Source organism: Tauraco erythrolophus, chromosome 1, assembly GCF_009769465.1.
Source record: "Tauraco erythrolophus isolate bTauEry1 chromosome 1, bTauEry1.pri, whole genome shotgun sequence".
NCBI lineage: Eukaryota > Metazoa > Chordata > Aves > Musophagiformes > Musophagidae > Tauraco > Tauraco erythrolophus.
In genome coordinates this window covers 67,175,368-67,202,528 of record NC_141465.1, presented here as the reverse complement: position 1 = coordinate 67,202,528, position 27,161 = coordinate 67,175,368, and the positions used below count along the sequence as shown (strand labels likewise).

Here is a 27,161-nt window from a genome sequence, read left to right as displayed (position 1 = left end):
GTCAGCAATGGTTATTACAGGCAGACATGTTGTACCCTGTCACACAAACCAACACTGATGGAGACCTTCAGAACTCCACACCACACATCCTCAAAGGCTTTTAATATCTAGCAGTGCACAGTCACTGAAGATCTGGACGTCAGCTGAAGATCTAGAGAGACAGATTAGGGAATGATGACCTTAAAAAGAGAGTGCAAAGTCAGGTCTTTCTAATCTCATCCATCAGACTATGGCATGGTTTTTTCCACCTTCCAGCAGATTGCCTTTCTGTTGCCTTTCTCTGTGACTGCTTCCTTAGCACCATTTCTGTGAAGCTGTCTCTCTATTTGCAGTACCATCTTTCAGTGACTAGCAACACTCTTTCAGCTACCGGAATTCAAACTGGGAAAATCAAAGACTCCAGTGGCCATTCTGGTCATGGTGGACAACAGGGCCTCCCAGTACTTGCCTCTCTGTTTTAGTCAGGAGCAGAACATGCCAGTCTGGCTGCAAGGCAATCCTAAAAAAAGTCTGATGCAACATTGCGGGGCTGGGAGGAAAACGTTCTGCTTTCCCTTTGCCGATTTGTATAACAGTAATGACAAGATATACAACACTCAAGTCAGTTTGGTCAGATGGTCATATGGATTACAGAATATCCCAGAAAGCATGTGGATGGCATGGGTCTGGGTGCTCTGACGTGGATCATGAAGCACTTTGTGAAGCGCTTAGCAAGGAGCAGGGCTGCTGTGCAGCTGGGCTGATACTTGTGTTTTGAACATTGAGCAATCAGTAAATGCCCTTTGATTTTGTATTCAAAATATTTAAATTCAGGGATGCCTGAGCTGCTATGTTTTATGGTCCATCTGCAGGTGTGTGGCTCAGACTCTCATATGATACAGCCTATGAGAGAGGGGCTACGATGGCAAGGCTGTCCTTCCCTTGCAAAGCAGGGACTTCTTCCTGTGCCAGGGTGGCATATGTGGGACGGTGCACTAAGGACAAGACAGTAGTGATCACCCAGTATAGTCAACCAAAAAGCACTTAATAAAGCCTAAGAGCCATCTAAATCCAGCCTGCTGCAGTTTGCCACTTCAAAGTCAACATTCAAAGGCAAAACCTCTCCGATCACAAGACTCTCCACGTTGCAGATGAATCTCCAATTAGTTTCATTAGGGCAGCTGGCAGCCAGGATGAGATTTGCCAAGCCGCTAACTCCATAGTTGGCAGTGCAGTTTTATCTGTTTAGGAAATAGGCACCTTCGCTCTGAGGTGTTACCAGAACAAAACACACTGTTGAAGTGCCTCTGGACTTCTGCTGTCATTGGAAAACTGTGCCTGCAAACTGGTTTCCCTTTGCTGCCCAGAACAGGTGCTGGGAAAGTTTTAGAAAGACATGAGAAAAGCCTTTTATCAGCCTTATGTTTTTCTGATTTGAGGTTTTGGCCCTCAAGCAAAATCCCTACTATTAAGAATCTATGTTCCTCTATTCTACCTGTCCACAAGCTATTACATAGCAGCCTTTATTACAGACAAGAGGCAAGACCATGACTAGAGTTGAACTGGCATAAGTACAGAGTGGATTAATTCTGCTCCAGCAAATGAAGTTTGCCTGGATTTACAGTGATGCAGGAGAAGAGACTCCCATCTGCTTCTTCTCTTCCACCAAGGGAATTTGATAGCAAAGCATGACCATTAGGTGCCCGAGGAAAAAATATATGTTAGAACCCCATTCAGAAATAGTCATGATCTTCATTGCAAAATGGCTCAATAAAAGAGTAATTTGGGGAACATAAGACATTCCATTTCATATTTTGTGGACAATAACATCGAGTTTTCACTGTCTGATTTATGGGTTTGTTTCAAGGTATTCAGTGCTAGCTCTACAGTCCAGTTAAACATGATTTGTGCTATTCTGGAAGCCCAGAAAGGATTCAAAATAGACAACTGAGGATTCTTTTCACACCAGAAAATTCTCATTTGGCACAGGACCAACACAGCCAGCTGTACGCAGTGTATGGGACCTGTCAGGGACACTGCTGAGCGAAAAAGGCATGATCAGACTGCAAATTACAGCAACCAAGTCATTGTTTTTAAGGTTCCTGCCTCCATCTCGGACATCTTTGGATCTTGCACCGGCCAGTGCTGGTGATGTCTAGTACAGCTGCCTTGGAAGGGAATATGATGATGGAGGCAACAACAGTCCATGATTTGATGTGATAAATTAACACAGAGCAGAGCAGAACATGCTCTCCACAGTGGCAGGTGGAAAGCCGAATGCAGAAGGGGCCACTCTACCAAACTAATGAGCTTCTCCCTGGGACGTGGTCGGCATCGGGGCCAAGCTGCCCTTGTTCCAGGCGAGCTTCCTCCAACAGCGGGTTTGGCAGTTTAGCCATGCCCGTGCCGGGAGCTCTGGCTGGCAAAGCCCTGCCAGCCACAAATCATATCTTATCATAGCTCAGCTCAACAAGGTTATGCTGGCAAGAAGCCCCAGAGTAGACTGGGGCCAAGTCTTGTTAGAGAGCCATGCTATTAGACTGTACATTTCGGATAATTAAAATTGTTAAAACTTGTGAGCTGGCTAGACCTTGCAGACTGAGAGCACCGAAATACACATCATGCTGTCACTGTCACCTGATACTGAAACTTAGCCCATCATTAAAAGAAGCATAACCCTGCACATCATGGCAAAGAGTTGCTCTACCTTTCAGGAAATGCAGTCCCACCAGGAATACAGCTCACCGAGGGGCTGGGGACATGAAGCACCCAAACTACTGCTTCTCTGCAGCACCATGGGGCCGCTTTGGAGCGACAGGCTCCAATTTTCAGGTATTTCTATTGTTTTCTTTATTTTTTTGTTACCATTTTCTCTTGAAAGCAGATGCTTTCCACAGAAATTTTTTGGCCAAAATCCCAGTGTTTTCACAAAAATTGCTTTGAAGGAAGTTTTTGAGCCTTTTTCATTAAGCGCACACATTCAACTTGCAATACAAGACTGTGAAGTGATGCCCAACTGTCAACCATGTGCTTCCTTAGATTAGAGATGCTTCATTTTGACCAGAGATAAAAGTGAAAGAACTAGCCTAGTTAGCTCAGCAGTTTTGACCAGACATGTGGATAAAAGAAACCTAAATTAATTTAAGCTGTTCCACATTTACTCAAACCTTTCCACTACCTGAACATATTGATGTCAAACGTGTTCTATTCCTCGTACTCTCATGCTGCTCTGCAGCAAGCAGATCTTCTGTACTTTGCTGTGATCCAGCACTGCTTGGCTATACCGTTAAATAAAAGCAGACCAGGGAGCGAGTCCAAGTGCCGGCTCCTGATGTCTCGCCCCTCTTTGCTGTTCGCCCACTGCCTGCTCTGTTTTGGTCTCCTCAAGACAGTCTCTGGATGTGGTCCTGGGATATGTTGCTGCATCCCCTAAGGTTGGCGGGGTGAAGACTGCCCCAGATTTATCTGTGCCCTCCTTACAGCATTGCTCCTCTAATGTTATGTCAGCACATCATCATGAGCGTCCTTAAACTTGCTCTCCTTCCATAGCTACAAGGAATTGAACACAGGTCCTCCATTTCATGTTACCAAAACACTACCCTAGAGCTCTCAGAGACCTGGAACTAAAAAGATGCACAAGAAATAATAATTGTGTCTTAGGATCAACAAAGACCATATGGGGGCTCAAAGGAGATTTGAGTCTGAGGGCTATCTGGTGCAGATGTGGCCAATGCGCTCCTGAAGGGCCCCTCAGGTTTGGCAGGAGCAGGCAGCGAGCACTGTCTAAAACGGAGGCATTTAGGTTATACAGATGTTGCCGTGTGTGTGTGTGTGTGTGTGTGTGTGTGTGTGTTAAAAATAACCAACTACTTCAGCAAGTTATTCTTGTTTCAGCTTCTTTAAATGTTTGCATTAACATCCATTAAGATATCAACTAGCTCAAACAGATTGACATGGTCAAGAAACGTACTTGAAATTAAATTTCTTATTGATCTCCAATTTAATTTTAAAAAGCTCTACATTAATGGGTGACATCTTAAAAGACTATTTAATACTGATATTTCTGTATTTTTTGCATGACTGAGGAATGAAAAAGACGAGAGACAGTATTTTCCTCTTCAAAACTAAAAATAATCGCCACTAGATAAACTTAACATTTTGTCAAATTAGGAGATCCAATTATTCAAAACCAACAGTTCAGCTAAAGGGCTGTCAAAATGCAGTCTTTTGAATGTAGATATTTTTAAGTTGTTACTTTCTTAAAGGACTTGATAAAAGGAGATTCAAAAACTTTAAGCAGTCCAGTTAATGCACTCTCTATTTGAAAAGCCGAACTATGGCAAATAAGCTTCAGAATGGAGACTGGGACACACATGACTTTTTGAAGACTTGCAGAAAACTTATCATATTTACAGCACATCTAACTTCATGCTTTATTAGTGTGACCTCAGTTTTCATAAAGTGTGAAAATGGATCTCCAACGTGAAATCTATTTGGCATTTCAGCCTTTCAGCTGCAATACTACTACTGAATAAAGAATGTAGATTGCTTTCCCACTTTCATTCTCCTAATGATCAGTGTGCAGCTGAAGTACTTCTAGCTTATTATTAATATCCATTTGAACTAAAGTTTTTAACTATGCATAAATACCAGCATGTATTACTATTTTTTTTCCCCCATCATGCAGAGGCAGGTTGAAGTCATCTGCTGAAACTCTGATTCAAAATGCCTCCATGGAGGAGGATCCATGCACAGACCATGCCTGAAGGAGACATCTGCATGGGTGAAAACTACCCCTGTGGGCTCTCGCCTTCCATCAACACTTATGTCTCTGTGAAAGAAGTTAAATAAAATTGCATAAGGAGAAGAAAAGTAGAGGCCAATAGCAGTGCAGATGAGTGAAAACCTGTTTGGGGATGAGACTAGCAGCCATGGAGGTTTGTGCTGGAGAGGAGGCAGCAAGGAAGGAAGGATCTGGGCTCCTGTGGCACAGCTCAAAGCCACAGGAACTTCACCGACTTTAGAGGGCTGTGAGTCAGCTCCTCATGAGGAAGCAGGGAGGAGTGGCACGGCAGTGTTGTCATTGCTTAAAAGAAAGCACAATCTGTTATTGCTCCTTTTTAGTGTAGCCTAAAGCGATAGGACAAAAGGTAAAGTTTTTAAACTAAAAGAGAGTAGATTCAGATCAGATATAAGGAAGAAATTATTTACAATGAGGATAGTGAAACACTGGAACAGATTCATAGAATCATAGAATCATAGAACGGTTAGGGTTGGAAGGGACCTCAAAGATCATCTAGTTCCAACCCCCCTGCCATGGGCAGGGAAACCCTCCACTACACCAGGTTGCCCAAAGCCTCATCCAACCTGGCCTTGAACACTTCCAGGAATGAGGCATCTACAACTTCTCTGGGCAACCTGTTCCAGTGCCTCACCACCCTCTGAGTGAAAAATTTTTTCCTTATATCCAATCTAAATCTGCCCTCTTTCAGTTTAAAGCCACTGCCCCTTGTCCTATCACTACATACCCTTGTAAAAAGTCCCTCTCCAGCTTTCCTGTAGGCCCCCTTGAAGTATTGGAAAGCTGCTATAAGATCACCCTGGAGCCTTCTCTTCTCCAGGCTGAACAGCCCCAACTCTCTCAGCCTGTCTTCATAGCAGAGGTGCTCCAGCCCTCGAATCATCTTCATGGCCCTCCTCTGGACCCGCTCCAGTAGCTCCATGTCCTTCTTGTGTTGGGGACTCCAGAGCTGAACGCAGTATTCAAGGTGGGGTCTCACGAGAGCTGAGTAGAGGGGCAGAATCACTTCCCTCAACCTGCTGGCCACGCTTCTTTTGATGCAGCCCAGGACACGGTTGGCTTTCTGGGCTGCCAGTGCACATTGCCGGCTCATGTTGAGCTTCTCATCCACCAGCACTCCCAAGTCCTTTTCCTCAGGGCTGCTCTCAATCCATTCTCCGCCCAGCCTGTACTTGTGCTTGGGATTGCCTCAACCCACGTGCAGGACCTTGCACTTGGTTGGCCTTGTTGAACTTCATGAGGTTCTCACAGGCCCACCTCTCCAGTTGTCAAGATCCCTCTGGATGGCATCCCTTCCCTCCAGCGTGTCCACAACACCACACAGCTTGGTGTCATCTGCAAACTTGCTGAGGGTGCACTCAATCCCACTGTCCATGTCTCCAACAAAGATGTTAAATAGCACTGGTCCCAGTACTGACCCCTGAGGAACACAGATTGCCCAGAGAGGTAGTAGATGCCCCATTCCTGGAAACATTCAAGGCCAGGTTGGATGGGGCTGTGAGCAACCTGATCAAGTTGAAGATGTCCCTGCTCACTGCAGGGGGGTTGGACTAGATGACCTTTAAAGATCCCTTCCAACCTAAACCATTCTATGATTCTATGAAAGGCCATTGTCGCTGGAAAAGGGTCACACTCAGCAAGTGGAGCTGTACTACAGCAGTATGTGAAGCATGCTGCACTCTTCTCCATCCTGGCAAAGAAAGTGTTCACCAAAGTGGGTTTCAAGCAGAAAGTCCTCCCAGAAAACAGCTTTAATTGTGTGCATTCAGATAAGCAATTATACTTAAGGCTATTATGCCAGTTACCCAAAAACAATACAAATAGTCATCTTGCTGACAGATAAAACACACGGTGCCAAACTTCTTATAACAACGGGACAGGCTATTAATCCCATTCAGTTTTGATGATATAATGCCACAGAATATATTTCTGTCCACATTACTGACAATTAATGTAGCCTGCACACTGAGAGGGAAAGCTTTGTGTTCAAGGGGAGTAAAATTTCCATGTAAATGTGGGACAAAGGTTCCAAACTGATGGCAAGCCTGAAAAGAAAAGATTTACTACTCGACGTGCATTTTGCCAAAGAGAATTTTTTCTAAAATAGTAGTAATAGTAGAGAAATGTCCTGCCTGTTAACTAATTGGATTTGTGCAATTCAGGCACCCTAATTTATACGGAAATGGTTTGCCTGCCTTCCCTCTTTTCAGCCTGGCAGATGGACTAGGCAAAAAATGTGAATTTCATGCAGTCATTGCTACTCGTAGCCCACTTAATTCACAGGCCTTTGTCAAAACTTCTTTAGTCTAGATTAAAAGAGAGGGTACAATATCTATCATAACCATCTGGACTGAAATTTGTCAATCTGGACTGATTGGACAGAAGCCTAAGCTGTACTAAAGAGCAAAACCCTATTTGGGCTCAATGGAAGGAATTCAAGCACAATGAAGCTGAGGAGCTCCAGGCGCTGGGCACATTGAGCCCTGCTCTCTGCTACTCAGCTCTTTCCCTGTTCACGCAAATAGAGATGGGCAAGTGGAAAATATTGGAAGATGTTAGCGTTTTATATCCTTTTTTGCTTTTTTCTCGACAACCGGCAGTATTCATACAAAGTGGGAAGGAATTAAGAACACAGTCCGCATGCTTTACTTTTAAAAAATGAGAAATCGATTAGGTGATGTACCGTCAAAGCATCACGCTTTCAGCTAAGAAAATTCCTTCTAATGAAAACATACTGCCAGTTGCTGAGCACAGTTAGTGTATTGACTACGTATTTAGGATTCATCAAAGCTCCAATGTGCTCAAAATGCCTCTAACACGGTGTAGAGGAACCAGTCTGGAGAGGTGAGGGGCAGGAGATCAGCCCGGGTTGGCTGATGGGTACATTTCTCTCTGATTTCATTTGCTGATAAGCAGGGGTCTCCACAGATCCCCAAACTCCTCATGAAAATGAGCAGCAACCATTCAGAAGGTATTTGTTAACATCTTTATTTGCAAAAAGCAGCCAAGTCTTTTTTTTTTTTTCATCTACACGTACCTCCTGAGGGCTATTCCCAGCTTTTTAACCTCCAGAGTGAATTATCATGGCAATCTCCACACAAAGCAGCATTCACATGCCATCTGCAAATAGTACCAGGGAGAATATCAGGTCTGCAGCCTCCTCATCTTCACCCCATGTAGATGCTCCTGCCTTGACTTGGCCTTTCTGCGACTCTGCAACTGAAGTGATCGTCTTAAGCACTAGACCTGGTTGACAAATACATCTTAGTATTTTCAGTCACGGACTATGGATTTTACTCTCCAGCTTGGCTTCCCCCAGAGAAAGAAGAGATGAGTCAGCTTTGGATTCTACTGTGAACTTAACAGTTCTCCCAAGATTTTTCTTAAAGGTTTGGGCAGGAGCTGGAGGGTGGGTATGCCGAAGTCTACAGTGAGGACCATCTGTTCTACATAAAAAATAAATATATTTTTTTAAATTATACTAAACGTGTTTGGATTTTAGGTGGGCAAAAATAGAATACATATAAATAAATAATGAAGTTCCTAGGGGCAAAACAGCTATGGAAACGTTTTGTTTGCAATTCTTCACTGAAAAGAAAAAATATACCAAGGTCAGACACCTGATGGGAAAAGCGAGGGCAAGCAAAGTTGCCCGGGGAACACACTTCTCTTGCAGATGCTCTGTTTTCAGTTGACCAGTGCTAAACTGTTGGCAGCACACCAAGAGGTAACACATCTACTGCCGCCCTTTCCTATAAAGTGGCCGGCTCCTAGGAACCCAGCTGAGCCATAACACTTCCCTTCCAGTCTGCACACAGCTCGCAGCAAAGCAGCACCAACACAGCTGTACATAGCTTTATAACGAAGTTTTTTTCAGCCATGTCATTCTCCCATCTCATACCAGTCATAAATCCTCTTGCAATTCAAAAGAAAGAGAGTGAGAGATGAAGAGAAGCAATGTAAGTATCATTAGAAAGGCAACCTCATCTCTCAGGGGCACGTTGATCCCCAAAGGGCTGTGTGAATAAGCATCTAGCTTTCCATTCTGGTAAATCTCCACCAAGACATCTTCATCTTCATGGCCGGTGGGTAAGAAAGCAGTGAGGCAGGCAGGGACAAGTTCTCTGGAGGATGTTTCGTCTGCTGACTACAAGCAAACACACCCCAGGCTGGTTGGCCATGCCAAAGCCCTGACCCTCGCCATGGATGCCGATGCTGTGTCAAACACGGGATCTGGCATCCATGTGCACATCAGCACAACACCACTCTGGTATAAGGTGCTCGTGCTCAGACTGGCCAGAAAACGTCTCTTCCCCATCCTCTGTGAGCTATGGAGCCGTGCTCCCCAATACAGTGGTGCTCCTTGGCACCCAGCCTCCCAGCAGAACATGTCACTGAAGGGCTTAGTTCAGAAAATGGCTCTTTACTGAAATGCAGAATCAGACTTCTCCTCTGAAATGGGTCATACTCAACACTGATGGCAAAGAGCGGGGGGAACAGCCACAAAACTGTTAAAACTTTAACTTCTGGGGTATTTTTAAAGTGTCCCACCTGCAGCTAAGTAATGAGGAAGGCACTAGGGCTTATCTCATTTCTTAGTGAGCAAACTTCCTTCAGGTGTGACACATCTGAGTTTGTCCCAGTGCCACCCTTTACTGCCAAATCAAATGCTAAGCATAAAGGTCTATTGCTGTGTAAGTGCCAGATTTTGAGAAGTGAGCAGCACGGTGGCAAAGCAGCACAGGAGTAGGTATTATCTCTTTGAAAATTGGATTTATGACAATTCGTTCTTCCAGTAAACAAATTTTAGTACAAAACGTGATTTGCATGACGTACACATATCTAACACACATGCTTTTGAAAATTTGAGCTGTGTATCTTATCAGATATTCAGGGTCAAATCTGTAGGTGGCTCCATTGACTTGAATAAATTGACTTAAAGCTTCTGAAGATCTTACATCTGATTTTGATATATTCTACTTTAAACAGAGTTGACTGAGAGTAGACTGACTCTGTTAAGCTGAAATGTTTTTATTCACTGAACAGAACTGATAATTACTTATTTTATGAACTGGTGCATTTAGTTTTCACTCATCTGACTTGATTCCATTATCAAACTTCTTTTAAAGATATCATTGTATACAGTTTGGATTGCAGTAAATTAAATTTTTCCTTTTTACCAAGTCTCTGTTTCTATGCGTTTCAAAGGAACACAAAAAAAAAGTTCTATATCTAAACAATACTGGGGTGAAAATACTTTGTAATAGTTATTTTTTTAACATCACCAAGACAGTGATGACAAATCATGAGGACAAAACACCTGGAGGTATAGATAAAACTGATAGTGTTATAACAAATAGAAACATCCTCAGAATAACTGCATGTAAATATTTTATTTTGGCTTATTTATCCTAGCCAAAATGCTTATGAACTTTGTATATACTTTCACTTTATCTATAAATAAGATTAGGAACTATTGTTTTTTCCAGAAGGATTACAAATCACATATAAACACAAAGCTAAGAAATAACTCCGTGTGTTAAGTACACGTAAAAGAAAACACATTACAAAATATTTTTACTGGCACAATATCTGGAGCTCCAAAGGAGAGATCAGGTTCCTTTTAACTACAGAATCAGGGAAAGAAGCAAGATTAAAACGTATCAAGGAAAGCGACAGGCAAATAGAGAGAGATGGGGATAACGATATGGTGAAATGAGGTACCCATATAGAGCTGCAGTCCCAGGAGCCAAGAGTGATCACCCGTCCAGAGGCAGAAGTCAGCAGCAAGGACCTGCAGGGCTCGCTCCCATGAGGAACTCGCAGGGTAACAAGATGCTGTCTTTCACAGGTTTTTTTTTCTCCACAAGTAAAAGGGACCGCATAGATGGAAGGGGTTAAGTATTTATGAGGAAAGCAGACAAGCAGTTATTAAGAGCAGTGCAAAGATAAGATTAGACTTGGATGATATAATGTGCTGATAAAGCTGGGGGAGATGTCTCCTACCCAGAGTGTTTTAAAGCCCTTGATCACTGTTGCAATGCTAACCAGTTAATTAGAGTTGGGACACATGTAGTAATTCACCAGGAAATGAAATTTCAAGGTGCCTTAAAGGAAAATGACAAAAAACTCCAGATTTTCACAGCACTGTTTCCAGAATGCTTTGATGTCCAGGTACCTTCCATAAAAATGAAGAAAGCAAAGGTATAGATTCCTGAAACACTGTGAGAAAAGGGCAGAGAAGGAAACACACTTTCCATACCAGAGCTGGGTCTTTCAGCTGCCATGCTCAACTTTGTGCTGCTAAGCAGAGACTCAGTTGGGACCTGCCATCCCCTGCCTGAAGACTCCCTCAGCCAGGCAGTACCAGCCTGGGCAGGGAGACGACTTCAGCCTCCTCCATCCACCCAGCTTGCTGCACGCAGCCACAGTGTACCTGCCTCTCTCATCAGGACACCGGGTGAGTACACAGCCACTGCTCTCACAGCATCTGCGCACAGCAATAACACGGTTGTGTACTACAGATCCCAGACTCTCTTGGAAGAAACAGAGAAGTCTGTGGACACAGGGAAGTGCATTACATCCTGTCCTCAGAGTGAGAAACTTGAGGTCTGGGTGATGCTGCAGCCCTCGTGCAGCAGCGGCGGCTGTTCGGCAGCGGGCTGATGAGCCGAGGACCACAGCTCCCTGGGCACCCACCGTTCCACATCCAGTGCCGCTGCAGAGAGCTCGCTTTCTTCCTCACTTAATGAATACTTCAGTAAGCTGTGCAAAGTGGGAGCACCGTCGGCAAAGCAAAAAGGGTATTCTGGGATCAGCCGCTCCCATTCATGTTTATAGGAACTGTTCCTGGAAACGGGTTCAAGTTCCCCCCAGGCAGTAAAGAGAACTGAGCCTCTCGGATCTTGGGTTAGTGGTATAATTATCTGCAACCGAGTAAAAAGGCAATGGGTTCACTCTTCCTCTTTGGTTTTCTAACCCAGGCTTTTATCTCATTTGCTTTTATTGCGGAGCTTGAAGATGAAATGTGACACAGAGAAAGGGAAAACACTGGAACAAGATGCATGGGGTTTTTTTCTTTCTTTTTGGGCAAGAAGGAATTGCTTTGGGTTGATTTAAACCTTTTTTTTTTTTCCCCCAATTGCTTGCTCTCGGTCAGAGAACTAAAGAATGAATAAGTGTGCTATTAATCGCAGTTTGGGATTTTATATCAAGCTCTCCTTGTTTTTATCTGCAAAATAAGTGATGCACACACACACACAAAGCTTTTAATACACTTACAAATAAATGTCACATAAAATAATTAGAATTTATTAAAGGCACAAGTTGAAAAATCCTCAATATTTTCTTTTTAATGTCACTGTTTTTAAAGAAGAAACCATATATCTGTATATCTATATATCCACATATCACAGTTCACGTGGTATTTTAAAGGTATTACATTTCTTTTGGGGAACAAATAAAGGGTTATAGATGACCTTAAGTTGTTTTGAAATTCGTTTAAGTTAAAGCATAAAGGGAAAAGAATCCCTAAGAAAGAAATTTCTGTTTCTCCTTGGGCACCTTTCGCTCTTGCAAAGTAGTAGTTGGCAAATGTCATTAAAGAGAGTTAATATGGCCTTATCCGTCCCAGCGAGACCTGCCAAACTTCGCTAGCAGAAAGCTGAAAGCACTGCTTCTAATTGGTCTTTGTATTACAGTCACGTTGCTGGTCTTGGCTAGTTACACCAGGCTATTAAAATAAAGCAGCAGATAGGAAAAGGGAGAAAAAAATAGGAGGGAGGAGGAGGAGGAGGAGGGAGCGGAGGACAGGGTCAGATGCAGCAGCCACCTGACAGTCACAAAGGGAGGCAAGTGGTCGCACAGCCCCACAAGCGCCCAAGAAAGTAAAATCCCCCTTCACCCTCCAGAAGATCTTTCCCTGAGCAAAAGGGGACCCGAAACAAACGGCAGACAAAAAATTGGCAACTGACAACATTTTTCCTATTCGGTTGTCCAAACATGGAAACGGTTTGATGACGGTTAAATGTGTTACAAACGAGCAGCTGTCCAGTGTATTTGACCCAGATTAACAGTCCTCATCTTACTAGCATTGATGTGAAGGTGAAACAGCAGCAATATTGGGAGGACAACTGCAGGGAAAAGGTTTCTACAGCCAGAGCTTCAGAGAGTTGGGAGAGAACAAAGTATCCTGCACATACAGCAAGTCTGCCCACAAGCATATTAGTCATTTCAAAGCCTGAAGTTGCCAGTTATCACTACCTCTCCCATAATCAATGCGGGAATGAGACATGTTGATCGAGGTGTAAAACAGATCTCTGCTCGTAACTCCTTCACACTGGGGTCTGACAACCACAGTGCCCAAAAACATTGGCAGGAAAACACTCGCCTTGAGTAGTAATAGCTGTATCTTGGCATATTCTTACCAGTCCTCCAAATCATGGAAGTGCCCCAAGCTTCCCATCCTGTTAATTATCTTTGTCAGAGGACAATGAATTTATACATCACAGGTTCACCTGTCACTATTTCTATGAAATAATGGTTCCCATACAGCCGATGGCTAGGATAACAAAGGATAGACAATATGCACCGGAGTACTTTGCACTGTATGGATTCTGACTTCCTTGCCTATTTCAGCATTATTTCCCAAAATACATGGCTGCAATATCTTCAAAACCACTTATACAAGCATGGCTGGGAATTGTTAACTTTTAAAAACAGTGGTCATTTTTGCAGAGTGTCTATAATCCTAGAGCTTAAATATGGTGGGACACAAATGTCACTACATCTCTGTAAAGCAAGAATTTCATGCCTTTGGCAGACAGGTACAGTTTGGGCCAGACATGCCCACATCAGATGGTAAATCACTGGCAAAAATTCTTGATCATCCTGTGCTAGCAGTTAACCAAAAAGGCAAGGTACTGGTGCTGTAGTGCATTTCCACTGGTTGGAACATTTTCTTCCAACTCTTTCCATACGTGCCTGGCTCAGCATCCTAAACTAAAATGTTTAGGTGACAGAAGCTCAGTCAGGACACTCAGTAAGATATCTTGAAAGAGACTTTTTTGTGTCATCATACAGTGCTAGCATTGAACTCTGTGTTGTCATGGAAATCCTCTGTTTCCCTAGATGTTTAAAATAAACAGCCATCCCTCTGCCTTTCCTCAGTTTTCATGAATGACAGCTTAACTACCACAGCCACCACTTATCCACAGGTGGTTTTGGCAGTTTATGGGGTATTTCTCATATTTTCTCACTTAAGTCTGGAATAGAGGTCGAGACACTCCTCTCTAACAGCTGACCTTCCTTCTCCTCCTTTTCTTTTCTATGCCAGCTGCTAGAAAAAGTACGCAGTTATCCATTCATTGATATCCACAGATGAAAAGGTATCAGTCTGAAATCTCCCACTTTTTAAAACAATGTGAAAGTTTGCATTTAAAACTCTCCCAGATGGTACTTGATACTCTTCTACTTCTGGTGGAGGGCAGGAGAGGAGAATCATCCCTGTGTAAATGAGTCATATCAGCTTCTTCCTTCGTCAAGGTATTGGTAGCAACAGCATTGCCATATTTGCAGTCAACATGAAAACCACTGAAACCACTTAGAAAAACACCATGTCAGTCAGTAGGAGCAACTATCCTCAACACAAAAATGATCTTCTCTTCAGGGTGTCCACTAAGACAGACTGCAATGCAGATGACACTGCAAGTCATCGCTTCTTTGGGCACACCCCCATCAGTAATGTCCAAGATGAAATATCTGAAATTCTGCCTGGAATGAATGAGTTACTTGATTTTAAATGGGAAATAATTTTTTTTTTCTGTGCTTTTAATGTTTTAAAAAGGAAATCTGCTCAGGAGGATTTTCTGTTTACACAAATCTACCTCACGGTCTCCTTATTTTAGAATAAGAGGAAATAACCTACACTGAATCAGTGTCGTCATACTTGTTGTTTTCCCTCTTTTGCGGTAGCAAAGAAGAATCTGGACAAGTAAACTGGTCAGCACAGCATGCTCAGATAAAATCCTTCCCACCTTGCTGTGCTATCTGCGAATTACCAGCACGCTGAACGCCAAGGGTGTCCCTAAGGTACCACAGAACACTTCCAGCAAGCATCCCCAGGGAGGATGCTTCTGCAGGGAGAAAGGCTTTGCAACAAGGCACACAGCCATGCACGCAGCAAAACAAAACCATAGGGCTCACCAGGGAAAAGACGTAGAGCTGGTGGAAAGACTTATGTACAGCTGAAATGAGGGCTGCTCCCACTCACACCAGAGTATATTTCTCACTTTGCAGGTCTCTTCCCTCTGTTTCTGGGTCATGTTCAGAAACGAGAGACAGAAAAACTTTGCACAGAGACTGAGTCTCAGCAAAACTGGCTGCAGGAAAATGCTGGGGCCTGGCTGTCGCTCACCTTCATCAGTTCTGGCCAAATACATCCTCCCTGATCCCGTCTTCTGCCAGAAGGTTTGAAGGAAACTTGCTCATTGCTCTCTCTATATAGCACCCCAAAAATTATAGCTTTAAGGTTGTTATGATCAAGTGACCTTCCCAAAAGCCGGGCTTCATCCCAGGCACAAAGCATTGCGTTGCCATCAGGCTCACAGTTTCATTTCACTGCGCCCAGAGGACTAAATTGTAGCGTTCCTGTTCCAGGCTGGCAAAGGCTTTGCTACCTACCATAAATTCAACAAAAACGTGCAACTATTTAATTGCCTCATTATTCAGGTTCTTTGCTGTCACCTGAATGTGAGCTGTCAGTCTTTTCTGCTCAATGACACCTACTGCCCCTCTCAGCGTTCTTGTGCCCACGCAGGTCGTTTCCCAAAACAGCCTGGGCAAACTCGGGGAAAGAAGGACGGCTGTCATCTTAATGCACCCGCAGCTTCGTTTGTCTGTTTTTCAAACTCCAGGAATATAAAAACTTTGAATATAAAATTGTTCTTTTCACTGTGCTTTACTGTCAACTCAACTCATAAAAACGCACCACACAACAGCTAAAACACCACTTTGGCCTGCAGCAACCTCCTCGATTCATTTTGGCTCAGGGAGCTACTTCTTCAGGTTGAAATACATGGCAGTGGGCTTGATCACGTCACAGAAATTTTGACTGTTTAAATATTTGCTGCGCCAAAAGAAGAAAATATATTAGTTGATATGAGAGTGATGCAAGTTGTCTAATGACACAGAAGAGGTCCCGTTCTTGCCAATTCCTCGACCCCCTCCTCACCCACCCTCTAATCTTGGGCAGATGCTGACCTGGGAACCTGCAGGCTGCTTGACATGTGAATCCCAAATTGTTGGGCATGAATGAGGAGGAGCCTCAGGTCTGATATGAGAGCTGGACTGTGCAGCTTTTTGGTATGCAAGGCTCCTCGTGAGATCAGCAGACAACTTTCTGATGAGACTGAAGCCTTTGAAAACCCTGGACCTGCTAGCTGGTGATGGTTTCTTCAGCTCTCTCCTATGCACACAAATCAAAGTCTTTCTGTAGTGCTCTGGCTAGGTCACGGACTTGGACTGTAAGGCAAAAGTAAGGGTCATGAACCACTTTCCTCTGCTGCCAAGTCCCATACCTATCCTCTCTGTGGCTAATTTTCGCCTTTGCTAGGATCAGGATAACAATGCCTCCTCCGTCTGCAGAGAACATCAGGAAAGTACTTCCAGATCCATGGGTGGCAAGTGCCACAGAAATGCACTTTATTAGTCTGGTAAACAGACTATGTCATTGGTAACCATGTAACTAGACAAAGAAATGGAAATAATAAATGTCTCGATCAATAAAATAAAATAGCCTGGAGCAGTATCAAACCCAGAGCTGCTTATCATCACCACATAAATTTTGTTTTCATTCAAGGTTTAATACAGCATAAAAAAAGGTAACAAAAAAGAAAATTGTTATGGAATGGAAAGGCATCCTCAATTGTTTATGAATTATAACACTAACCAAAAAAAAAAAAAAAAAGAAAAAACAAGTGTATTGGAAAACAACTGTTGAGTACATTATACATCAAAACCAATTTTACTTCTGGGTGTTCAGAATGGAGTGTTTCTATTTTCACACTCTAAAATAAACCATACGAGAGATTTAGATGCTCCAGATGGGACGCCTTTTGTTAAAGCTTTTGAAATCAACACTATAGTTGTGTTTCATGGACGAATTTTGGTTGGTGTGTTATTGCAATCAGTAATGCTAAAACAGTCTGTCAAGCTCTGTAGTAGAGAGAAGACAGAACTAAGGGGAAAGAACACACACAAACAACCTTTTAAAACCCATAATACGTCATGTCTTTTTTTTTTTTGGAGGACATGGATTGAGAAATAAAGAAAAGGCAGACACTTAGGAATGGCTCGGCCAGTAAATAATAGAATAATAGAATGGTTTGGGTTGGAAGGGACCTTAAAGATCATCTAGTTCTAAGCCCCCTGCCATGGGCAGGGACACAGCTCATCATTCCATACACTCCTGAATTTATGGATGAAAGCTTGTGGGAAACAAATAAATTGTACTTCCTACACGTTATAAACTGCAGTCTGGACTCATCCTAAGTGAGACACTCATCCTATATAAGACAAATTAAACAGATTCCCCTTAATTTCTAAACACAGCAGTCTAAGTTCTGTTCTTAATGAAAAGACAATACCATAATTAACTCTAATCAACATGGTTTTACAGGAAATAGGTCTGCTCACACAAACTTGTTGCTGTTTTCTGATGGAACTATGGGCTTGACAGATTGAAGACATCTACAGTCCCAGGACAGACCTCCATACAGCCCCCAGATGCATGCAGCTAGCAACCCTGACTTTTTAAAAGCACTTACACAAAATCAATACAGCCAATGCTAAATCGATTAAAAAGCAGCCGACAGCAAGTCCACATGCATGAATGAATGAAACACCTCTAATTATAAATGAGATATTCATCATCTGACAGTAGCTTTTTTAATGGGGCCTACAGGCATCTGGTTTCTGACACAAAACTGCTCCGTACCTTCATTGATGATCTGAAAGAAAACGCCAATTGATTTTTGGTAACAGTTGGAGAGGGTGAAAATTGGAGGGAAGGGGATAAACACAACTGCGGATGTGTCAATTCTTTGAGTTGTCTTGAGTCATCTGACAAGGAGGGCTCTTGTGGATAACATTAAACCCATGCAGCCAGTTGAAAAATCTCAGGCGTACTGGCAAAGTCTAAGGAAAAAAGGATGAGGATCTATGGCAGAGGTGAAGCTGTCAGGGGAGCACCATGCCCTGTCCTGATGGCCGGCCATCCGTCCGGCCATCAGGGGAAAATACTGTCAGATTGGAGCAGGACCGGATTCAAGAAAATGCTACAAAATTTATCTGAGATGGAGGAAATGAAACAATACTGAAAGACTCTCTTATTTACCCAAGAGAGCTCAGAGGTGACTCATTAGCAACGTTCAGGTTGTTAGAGAGGAAAGAGGTTTCCAGTCACAAAGTGTGCTTTAACCTAGTGGGAAAAGACATAGAAGTATCTAACGACAAGTCTAAATTCAAACTAGAAAGCAGAATTCAACACTAAAAAGTCGTATTTAACATACCGAGACCTTTTCCTAGCTAAAAGAGTTTCTCATTTGCTTTGCTGTTTTCAACAAAAAAAAAACGAGGGGCTGCACCCATGCAGGGGGTATGTATCTGTTAGATGTGAAAACATTTGACTTGAAAATTAAAAAAAGAACCCAACTCCGTCTGTTTTATAGGCATAAAAACTTCTTCAAGGCTCCACTGGAGAGGCAATGCTGACTGAACCATCATTCTTAAAGATCTATTTCCTAAGAAAAAGCAAGCACCGTATAATAAGGCCTTGAAGGGGTACAGCAGAGATAAACAAGGCATGGGAGAGGACTCGCCGACTGCTCCCTCAGTGTCCCCCCACCCCCAGCCCTCCATTGCTGCTGGGAAACCTCGTGGGGCATAATGTGAGTCTTGCAAGTGGATTAAGTGCTTATGATTTTTTTGAGTAGCAGCGCTTCTGTTGTGGCCATGACTGTCTAAGATACGGAACGGGAAGGATTCGTAGAGAGGTGTAATGCTTTTTGCTAGTGCCTCTGGAAAAAAGCACGCATGCTTCTGGGCACACAACACACCACGGCTGCAAGACTCTCTGCAACGTTAGCGCTGTGCAGCTGCTTTAATAAGTAACTGCACTTAATTCATTAACTCTCTGAGATTAGCAGAAGACGTACACTGCAGCCAAGACCAACAGAATCAAATAAATTCAGAGTTTTCAGGCACAGTCACAGAGTTATGACAAGCCTTTTTTTTTTAAATGAAGAAAACATTCACAAAGTACTTTTCATTCTTCAGACCTTTGCAAAACCCTTTGTAGAATTTGCTTCGAACAAGGCTGCTCCTAGAGCAAGCACCAGCACAAAACTTCTTATTTGATGACATTATTTTTAAGTACATAAACCAAGTGGATTTGCAGTAAAAGGTCAGCTTCAAACTCAGCTGTGAAAAAGAGCAGGATACATCTGAAACAGACCACGGCAAAGAGCCGTCAAAGACCTAGCGAAAAACCATCAGGGTGGATGTGGGTGGAAAGGAGATTCTCCAGGAACACAGCTTGGGGACAGTGAGGCCATTTCTTCTGCCTCTGAGACCAACCACCCTGATCTAAGGGACTGGCCCCACTTGCACGGGGCACTGCACCCATCTGAAAACGCCACACCAGCGAGCACTTGTGAGTCAACAACCTCTTTACATCTGTTAATATTATGGTCACCACAAGCATTTGCAGTTATACCAGGAGTCCGCACAAACGCGATCCTGTGTTAATGACTTCATGCTCGCTTAACTTGACTGTCAAGCGTCAGGCAGGTTGGGAGCCTTCTGCGTTTCCATGCATGCCCTTCATGTTAATACACTGCTGCCCGAGGAAATAATAAGTTAGAGAGCGTCCATTTCTGGCTTTAAGATACGTGTGTACACAAACCCGTGAGATGTCACGCACACAGATTATAGGAGAACATTCTGAAGCAATGGGAAGTGGCCAGCAGGCGTCTTCCCCTCGGAATTCCCCTTCCCCTCCAGCCCCGTTCACCAAGTCGCTCTGCAAGCTCATCCCAGCTCCCTGCCCCACCAGCCATCAGGTAAACCCATCCCAAGCTCGAGCAGTGGGATCTCAGCGAGGCCTCCAACGTTCCCCACATGGCCCAGGGAACTCATTCAGCAGCACTGAGGCCGGCACTCAGTCAATACTGATGAATGCTTGGGGGCAATCTCACATCTCAGAGACACACTTTAAGCACACCATCTATGCACATAGCAACCCTGAAGCTGAAAAAAAAAGCTCCCACCTTTGACAGGAATAAGAATAATAAGTAAATCCCAAGAACTCAAGATCATAATAATTCTCAAGAACTCAAAATTATAATTCAGTTATAAGTCTGTGCTTTCCAAGTGATACCATTTATGTGTTACTTATCTAGAAAAAGCTTACTGCTGTTACATAACCAATACATGCTAACATAAACTTTGTACGAAATTTGTATGAATGTGTTCCTATACCTGAGCGTATGCATTAAGATGCCAATACTTACTGAAAATAAAAAGGCAGAGGTATGCAAGCTGACAGCAAGCTCATCTTTTAAATACTCAAAAGTCCCCAGGGAACTATAAAACTCAAGAAGTACTGTGCATTCTTTCACAAAAAATGTAAGAAAAAGTAGAATTTCTTATGAAAGGTGACATAGTAAAGTGCAATTCAAACAGTATACGAACATAAAAGCATGAATAATAACCTAGTATTAAGTATATATAGAAGTTATTATTAGGGGAAATCGCAGATTTTCTTTTTATTACCAATTTGGAGAATTCTAAAAAGAATTTGAAAAGTGACAGGACTTTATTTAGAGAAGTTTCTCGCAAGTGGAGCTTCTTCTAAAAGTCCTTGAGAATAAAAGTTTATCTGTACCTTCTATTGCTCAAAAAAAATTTCCAAAGAAAGACTCTAGTAGGTGGTTTCTGGCAGTGCCTGACAAGGTGAGCCAGGATGGCACCGGCCTCCTGCGGGCAGTTGCAACCTCTGTGGCAGAGCTGCGTGGCCGTGCCTTCGCCACCCCAGTTCTCAGTTCAAGGTCTTAATGACAAACCCACCTGCCCCGGTAGCTTGGTCCAACATGGCTGGGATGGAGGCACATAAAAAAACCAACAGTGTGAACCAGTGCTGCTGCTGAAAAGGATGCTCTGGTCCTCCTCACCACCTGCAGCTGCTCTTTCCTCTCCCGTCTCCTCCTGCCAGCATAAATATTTGGATGCCGAGCAGCGAGGGAACTAACCCAGCTGAAAATGAACACAACATGAAATATAATTAATTTCCTTTTGGTTTCTCTCCCTCGCGCAGCTGGACAAACTCCAGCAGTGGCAGGAGGGGAAAAGAAAGGGAGAAAAAGCAGTAAGGGCAACATGTGGGGAGGTGATCCGGACTCCCTGCCTAGCAGCAGTCTGACAGGATGAGCATAAAGACGTTTAAGTCTCTGAGGCAGAACAAGCTTCAGGTCCTATGCCTCTAAATCCTTACATGGAAAAAATTCGGGTGGGAAGTTTATATTTTACATCACTGCCCCAAACTCAGTGAAAGTAAATTCCCGAGAGGTGGCAGGAGGGGAGGAGGAAGGCTGGTTCTGAGTGGGACCAGACCAACTGTCCCTGCGCGTCCAACTAATGCCCGCCAGCACAGAGGGCACGGCAGCACACCACCACGGCACGGGGGAAAGCCAGCAGCATGTGTCAATGCTCAGAGGGACCTCAGAAGTTCATCCCAAACACTCAGCCCACCCCTGCTCCACCTCGCTTGGGCGATGGGGAATTCATTGCCACCAAAACCAGGCTGTTACCGTGGGATGACGTACCCCTACACACTGCACATCAAGCTTTTTTCCTTCTCTCTCCTTTGCCTTTCAGTCACTTCCCACCACGCACCTTTTCAACCATCTCCCTTGTGTGACAACACAATGTTTTGGTTTGTCAGCTTTTAGGCGTCAAAGTATATTGACACTTTGGCAAACAAGACACTCCTGCAAGCTGACAGGCATGACTTCGCTGCCGAAATTACAACTCTGCACCCTCTGCCACCTGTGCCTGACATACGACTCTGAAAGCAAACTTTACAGCAAGCCTTGAAAACTGTATCCTTTCATTTATGCTACTTCTTAAAATAGCTGGAGACCATTCGCTAGCTTTTAGGAATACATATACTGAAATCCACACCTATCCCTTTCTTTCTTAGATTGCTCAAAACTATTATTTCTTGCTTCTTAAAACCTCTGCGTAAAAACCCTCTAATGTTTGTAACCCATAAAGTTTGCATTATCCATAAAGAAAGGGTAATGATAAAGTCCCAACACATTTGGGATAGACTTAGAGAGAGGTGGATTTCACAACCCACTTCCATACAGCAGAGAATACAGCTCCCTGACTTTGTGTTTGCCACTGACATACACCAGCTGCTGTCAGGTACGCAGACTGATGTGGATTGGAGTGGAGGCTCATTACAAACATACTAATTAATGCCATGAAGGTGGCAAATGCAGCACTTCAGACAATGTAAGCACTGGGTCGCAAAAGTCAGAGAGCTGCTGTTTTAGAGTCTATAATTAATAACATTGCTTATGATGGCCAAACCAGTGAAGTAGAAAAAAGATTAAATTTTTTGACTGGATCACTGAACGCTTGCCAGAAAGATCGCACTAAAATCCAGGCAGTTAAGTTTCTAATTCATGGCCACGAAGTTTGACCCTATTTCATAAACCAATACAATATAAAATAGCAGCCTTATATCAAATAGGTTATTTCAGATTCAAACACCCCTTTCACTAACAGAAGTGTTTTCCCAAAATTCATCAACTCCTTTTCCCCTTTTCCACAGTAATTTAGAGTCACTCTAAGGAGAGAAAGTTGTGATTCAAACCCAGAATAATCTGCATCTTAAGAACTGGCTACAAACCAATGAGTATCTACATTAACCCAGAAGCATTTTCTAATGTCTGTAGCATGCAAAGAAGCCTTTTGCGTATTTGTGTCTCCTACAGGAGACAGCAGAAAGAAAGAAATGAAAGAGCTGGACTCTGGAGGGTCAAATTTTTTATAAGGTACTAAACAGTCTCTCAGTTTGGAGACCCTAAAATCCATTTTTGTGAATATTTTTAAGCTACTGTATTTACATAAAAGATTTGAAAAACACTTAAAAACGCTTCACATCAACATCATAACACAAAATAAGATTATATCTTCAGTTTTATATCTGATCTATAAACCAAGAAAATCACTCTTTCAGTCCAGTCTACAATATAATACAGATAAAGAACAGTAAGATTGTATGCAGAGGCCCTCATGCAAATAGGGAGCCAAAACCTAATCTGAGCCCAAGGTGAAATTCAGAGAACGAAGACTATCTTCTGCTTTCAGCTACAATCAGCTGTTCCACCTTTAAGACGACAATTGTAGAGAATTTGGCCTATATTTTATAAGAGAAACTTGTGCTGATAATAAAATGCATGTATTTTTAGATCTCATTCAATCTCTTGGAGCAGCCTAACAGTTTTGAGGTAAAAATACTATGGAGGAACCCTCTCCCTGCTCATACCAATGAAAAGCCCTTAGGGAATGACAGAGCATTAACCTGCCCAATAACTGCATTAACCTTACCCCGAAAGACCTTTTCTCTGAAACTGTGAAAACCTGCCAATGTGTCAGAATACTAGGATGCATCTTCCACTGTATCGCCCCACGCCCTTCTGTTGTAAAAGGGCAGTAATCAGAGTAAAATGACAGTTTAAGGCAGAGACAACAGTGCTGACAATTTAATCAGGGAATTTCCTTATAGGCTCTCCCAGTAAAAAAGACTTACAAACATTGCTATCCAGAGTCTTTTCAAAGTCAGGAATAACAAATATTAATTATCTTCCACAGACTACCTTCATGGCTGCCTCTGTCAACTGACATTCAGGAACCTTGAGGATTAATTACAAGTAATGAAGCTCATTTTTGCATCGCACAGTTAAACACAACTCCCTGCAAATGAGTTTGACCTTTCCTGCACGGTGTGCTCTGGAATTTCTTACCCAGAAGGGGATTACCTGCAGCCAGCATCCACATGAGAACCAGTATCATGTATGAGCCATGCTAAGAATCTGGCTCAATATTCAGGCTTTAAAAACGAAATAAGTATTTGACAGGAAACCATGTTTTAGTAGACGACACTGTGTGAGCCACTGACAATTAAAGAGGCTTCCTGTGGAAAACACTTGATGACACTTGTGTGGCCTTGTGAATGCACATGGAAGGTATATCTCCACAAACACACAGCTCAGTACAGAGAGGCCTGGGCTGTGAAGCTTGAAGCTACCCCAAAATCAGAGAGTTACAAGGTCAAAGTACTGCAAGAATGAGCTAAAGAGCTGATATATTATTGACAGACCGTGTGATCCCAGTAGCACACTGAGAAACATTCCCATGCACTCAAGTGATGCCATTAAATAGGTGATAGGATGAAATTTTATCATGCATTCCACCTTGAGATTTTTTGGAAAAGAAGCAAGATAATAGGATTACATAGCAAAGTTTTGCAAAATGAACATGAACACTTGTATTTAATGTAATTGTTAGATGTAACAGGACTTCCGTTAATCAATCGTGTCAAAATACGCCTTCTGCACCTTTGCTTGAATCTCAGATGCAGGAGCCAGGAGCTCAGGAGCAATGGGAAGACAGAAGACAAAACGAAAGTTTTCCTCAAGAAATCCCATGGGCTTCAAACATGTTATTTTGTGTCATTGTTTGAACAAAAATAGTTAGGAGTAGTATGAAAGAAAACTAGAAAAAACTCCTTCTCCAGAGTTTCTTCACAGACATGCAGACTCAGTAAGTCATGTCTTAAAAGTCACGTTTGACATCAGAATTTAACAACCCTGATGGACTTCATCCTCACAAGCAGGGAGAGCTGTGTCCTTGCCATGGATAAAGGGGAATACCTCCTCCTTTAACGTGCTCACTTCTAATGCTGGGAACTGCCTGGTTGCTGACGAGTGTTTGCAGGTCAGTTCGCATTTTCGCGGACTTTAGTTGCTGCCTTCAGTCATCACTCCCGGTAGAGAAGAAACAGTTTTGAAATGCCAGAAAATTGACAATCTCCACTCTTGCGGAGGAAAGCCACTAAATCTAACATCACTTCTCATCACCTACCCTTTATAGGTCAGACATGTCCAACTGCAAGTTAAGATTAAAAATGGCTTGCTACTAATCTTAGCACAAACATTAGTGCCGCTCTAATACACTGCACTGTGCAGTAGGGCAGGAGATGAAATAATCAGCTATCTGGCTGGCCTCTGACCTTGGCTTTGAAGTACCTGGGGGTGGGGGCAACATTAAAAACGTGTTTAATGATCTCTGCCCGCCTGGGTCAAGTTTAGTAATAATTATAACAATAAATACCAGTGGTCTCACTTCAAGATCCTTCAGAAGATGCTGATGACGACTTTGACTTATGTTATTCTCAGTCAGATACACACCATTTAGACAGTACCTCTCAAAGGTACAGTGTCTCCTGCTTTGTCTTGCAGCTACTAGCATAACTTGGGATTCAATGCTCATGGCAGCTTTAACAATTTTTAATGAATAATTACACCAGCCAATTTTCCATATGACTTTAACTTCATCAATACGATTATCTTTGGAGATATTCATGTAGAGATCCCACTGGAGCATTTCAAGCAAGGCCAAGGATAACATGTTTGGATCTATAAATGCAACATGCAACTGCTTCCGGTGATTTCCCTAAGGAGCTGTTCCCTGGGTGCATTTTTTTTTTTAAAACAAAAACATAACGAGATGAAATTGGCTTTTTCCTTCTGTGCATCTAAATGAATATAGATGTCTGCAAATTATTAAGATTTCTTGGAAAATCAGTGACTGTAACAAGAACCTTCTGCGCCCCTCAATGAACAAAAAAACATCACTGAGTTGTGAACCAAATTTACAGAGCAGAAATACTTGTCAACTTCATTTGGGGAAAAACGTCTGAGGTGTTAAGAAAAGCCTGAAGATAATGATTTACATCATATGGAACCTCTCAGCCCCGTTCTCTTTTAATTACCTTCCTCACTACAGAGACAATGGGGTTTTTGTTTCGTTCTTTCAACTTCTTGGAGTGAGTACTGTTGCCCTATTAACCACAGCAGGGCAAATAACACCAAAGGGTCAACTGGCCTACACAGAATTAGCTCATCTCACTTAGGATTTTTTTCCTCCAAGCACCGAATCCTAACCAGCCTGCTAAGCCGCTCACTGATAATAAACATGGAAAACCATGTTAGTGGTGAAAGAAAAACATCTGATGTGCTACCACAGTCCCAAACAACCGCGAGAGAGCTACTGGCCGCCCCTCGGTGCTGCCGCTGCAAGGGGAAATGCTGCGGGGAGTCAGCTGTAGGTCGGCTGCTGCTTCTCCTCCTTCTTCTTAAAATGCACAGCTAGTTTAAGGACAGATGCGAAGAGAAAAACCTGCACAGATGGGTTTTGCCAGAGACTCTTCAATAAGTTACGTTTATATTCACTTAAGCTTGGAGTAAAACAGCAACATTATCGTTAAAATTAATGAATCCGTGCTTTAGTTTGCCGTAATAGTTATTTTGTTGTAGATTGACTTACCTTCTTCTGTGCGGTCTAGCAGACAGCAGAAGGTAAATTTTCACCATCCACAGTATTCTCTGTTATGTAAAATTATTGACCAAATAGGAATGTTTATTACCATGAAGGAGCTATGGTTAAGATAGATAGAACAAACAGAGGTTTCCTGGGAGAAAGATGGCCAACGTTTGAAGTGCAAGCAGAGACATAATCCTAATAAGGCCATGTTCGGTTCAAACCATCACCTCCAACCTTCACATGAACCAAACAGGCCTATCCCATGCTTGATGCCAATGCAGGCCTTGTAATATAAATAATTTAGATATTCAGCTTCAGGTAACCTAGAGCTCAGTCTGGCATGGAAAACGTGACTAGCTCCCGCTTGAAGTCATTCAGCTCAAAAAAAAAGGTTCATTTTCTAGAGAGAAGCACAATGAAGGTATCAGGCTCGGCCACGTGCCATTTATTTTCCACTTCCCAGAGCTGGCAGGCAACAAAGATGGCAGTGCCGACTTAGGAGACTTTTCCTGGCCCCCAGTCCCAGCTGGCTGGGAAAGCCACCCCACACCCAGCAGCACCCCCTATAAGCTGGCGGGACCTCAGCCTGGAACGTCTTACGGACCACCTTCTTGTCCTGTTAAATCACACTGACAGTTTACCAGAGAGGCCAAGGGAGTGTTAATCACTCCAAGTAATGCCAGCCACAATAGCCCCGCAGCTGCCCCTT

The 27,161-nt window shown here is 43.0% G+C and overlaps 1 protein-coding gene across 2 annotated transcripts in view; it reads right to left on the bottom strand.

Annotated features, from left to right (window-relative positions):
- The window catches only part of SH3RF3 (SH3 domain containing ring finger 3), a 255,155-nt gene that overhangs the window by 170,396 nt on the left and 57,598 nt on the right, over nucleotides 1-27,161 (bottom strand). Inside the window, exons 4-5 of one of the 2 annotated variants that reach the window (XM_086610618.1) lie at nucleotides 26,188-26,217; nucleotides 20,809-20,845 (exon numbers count right to left, since the gene is read on the bottom strand). The exons of the other annotated variant lie outside the window; for it this stretch is intronic. Of the exons in view, the coding sequence (XP_086466744.1) occupies nucleotides 20,809-20,845; nucleotides 26,188-26,217 (67 nt within the window). The remainder of the gene's footprint in view (nucleotides 1-20,808; nucleotides 20,846-26,187; nucleotides 26,218-27,161) is intronic. 2 annotated transcript variants of the gene reach the window in all.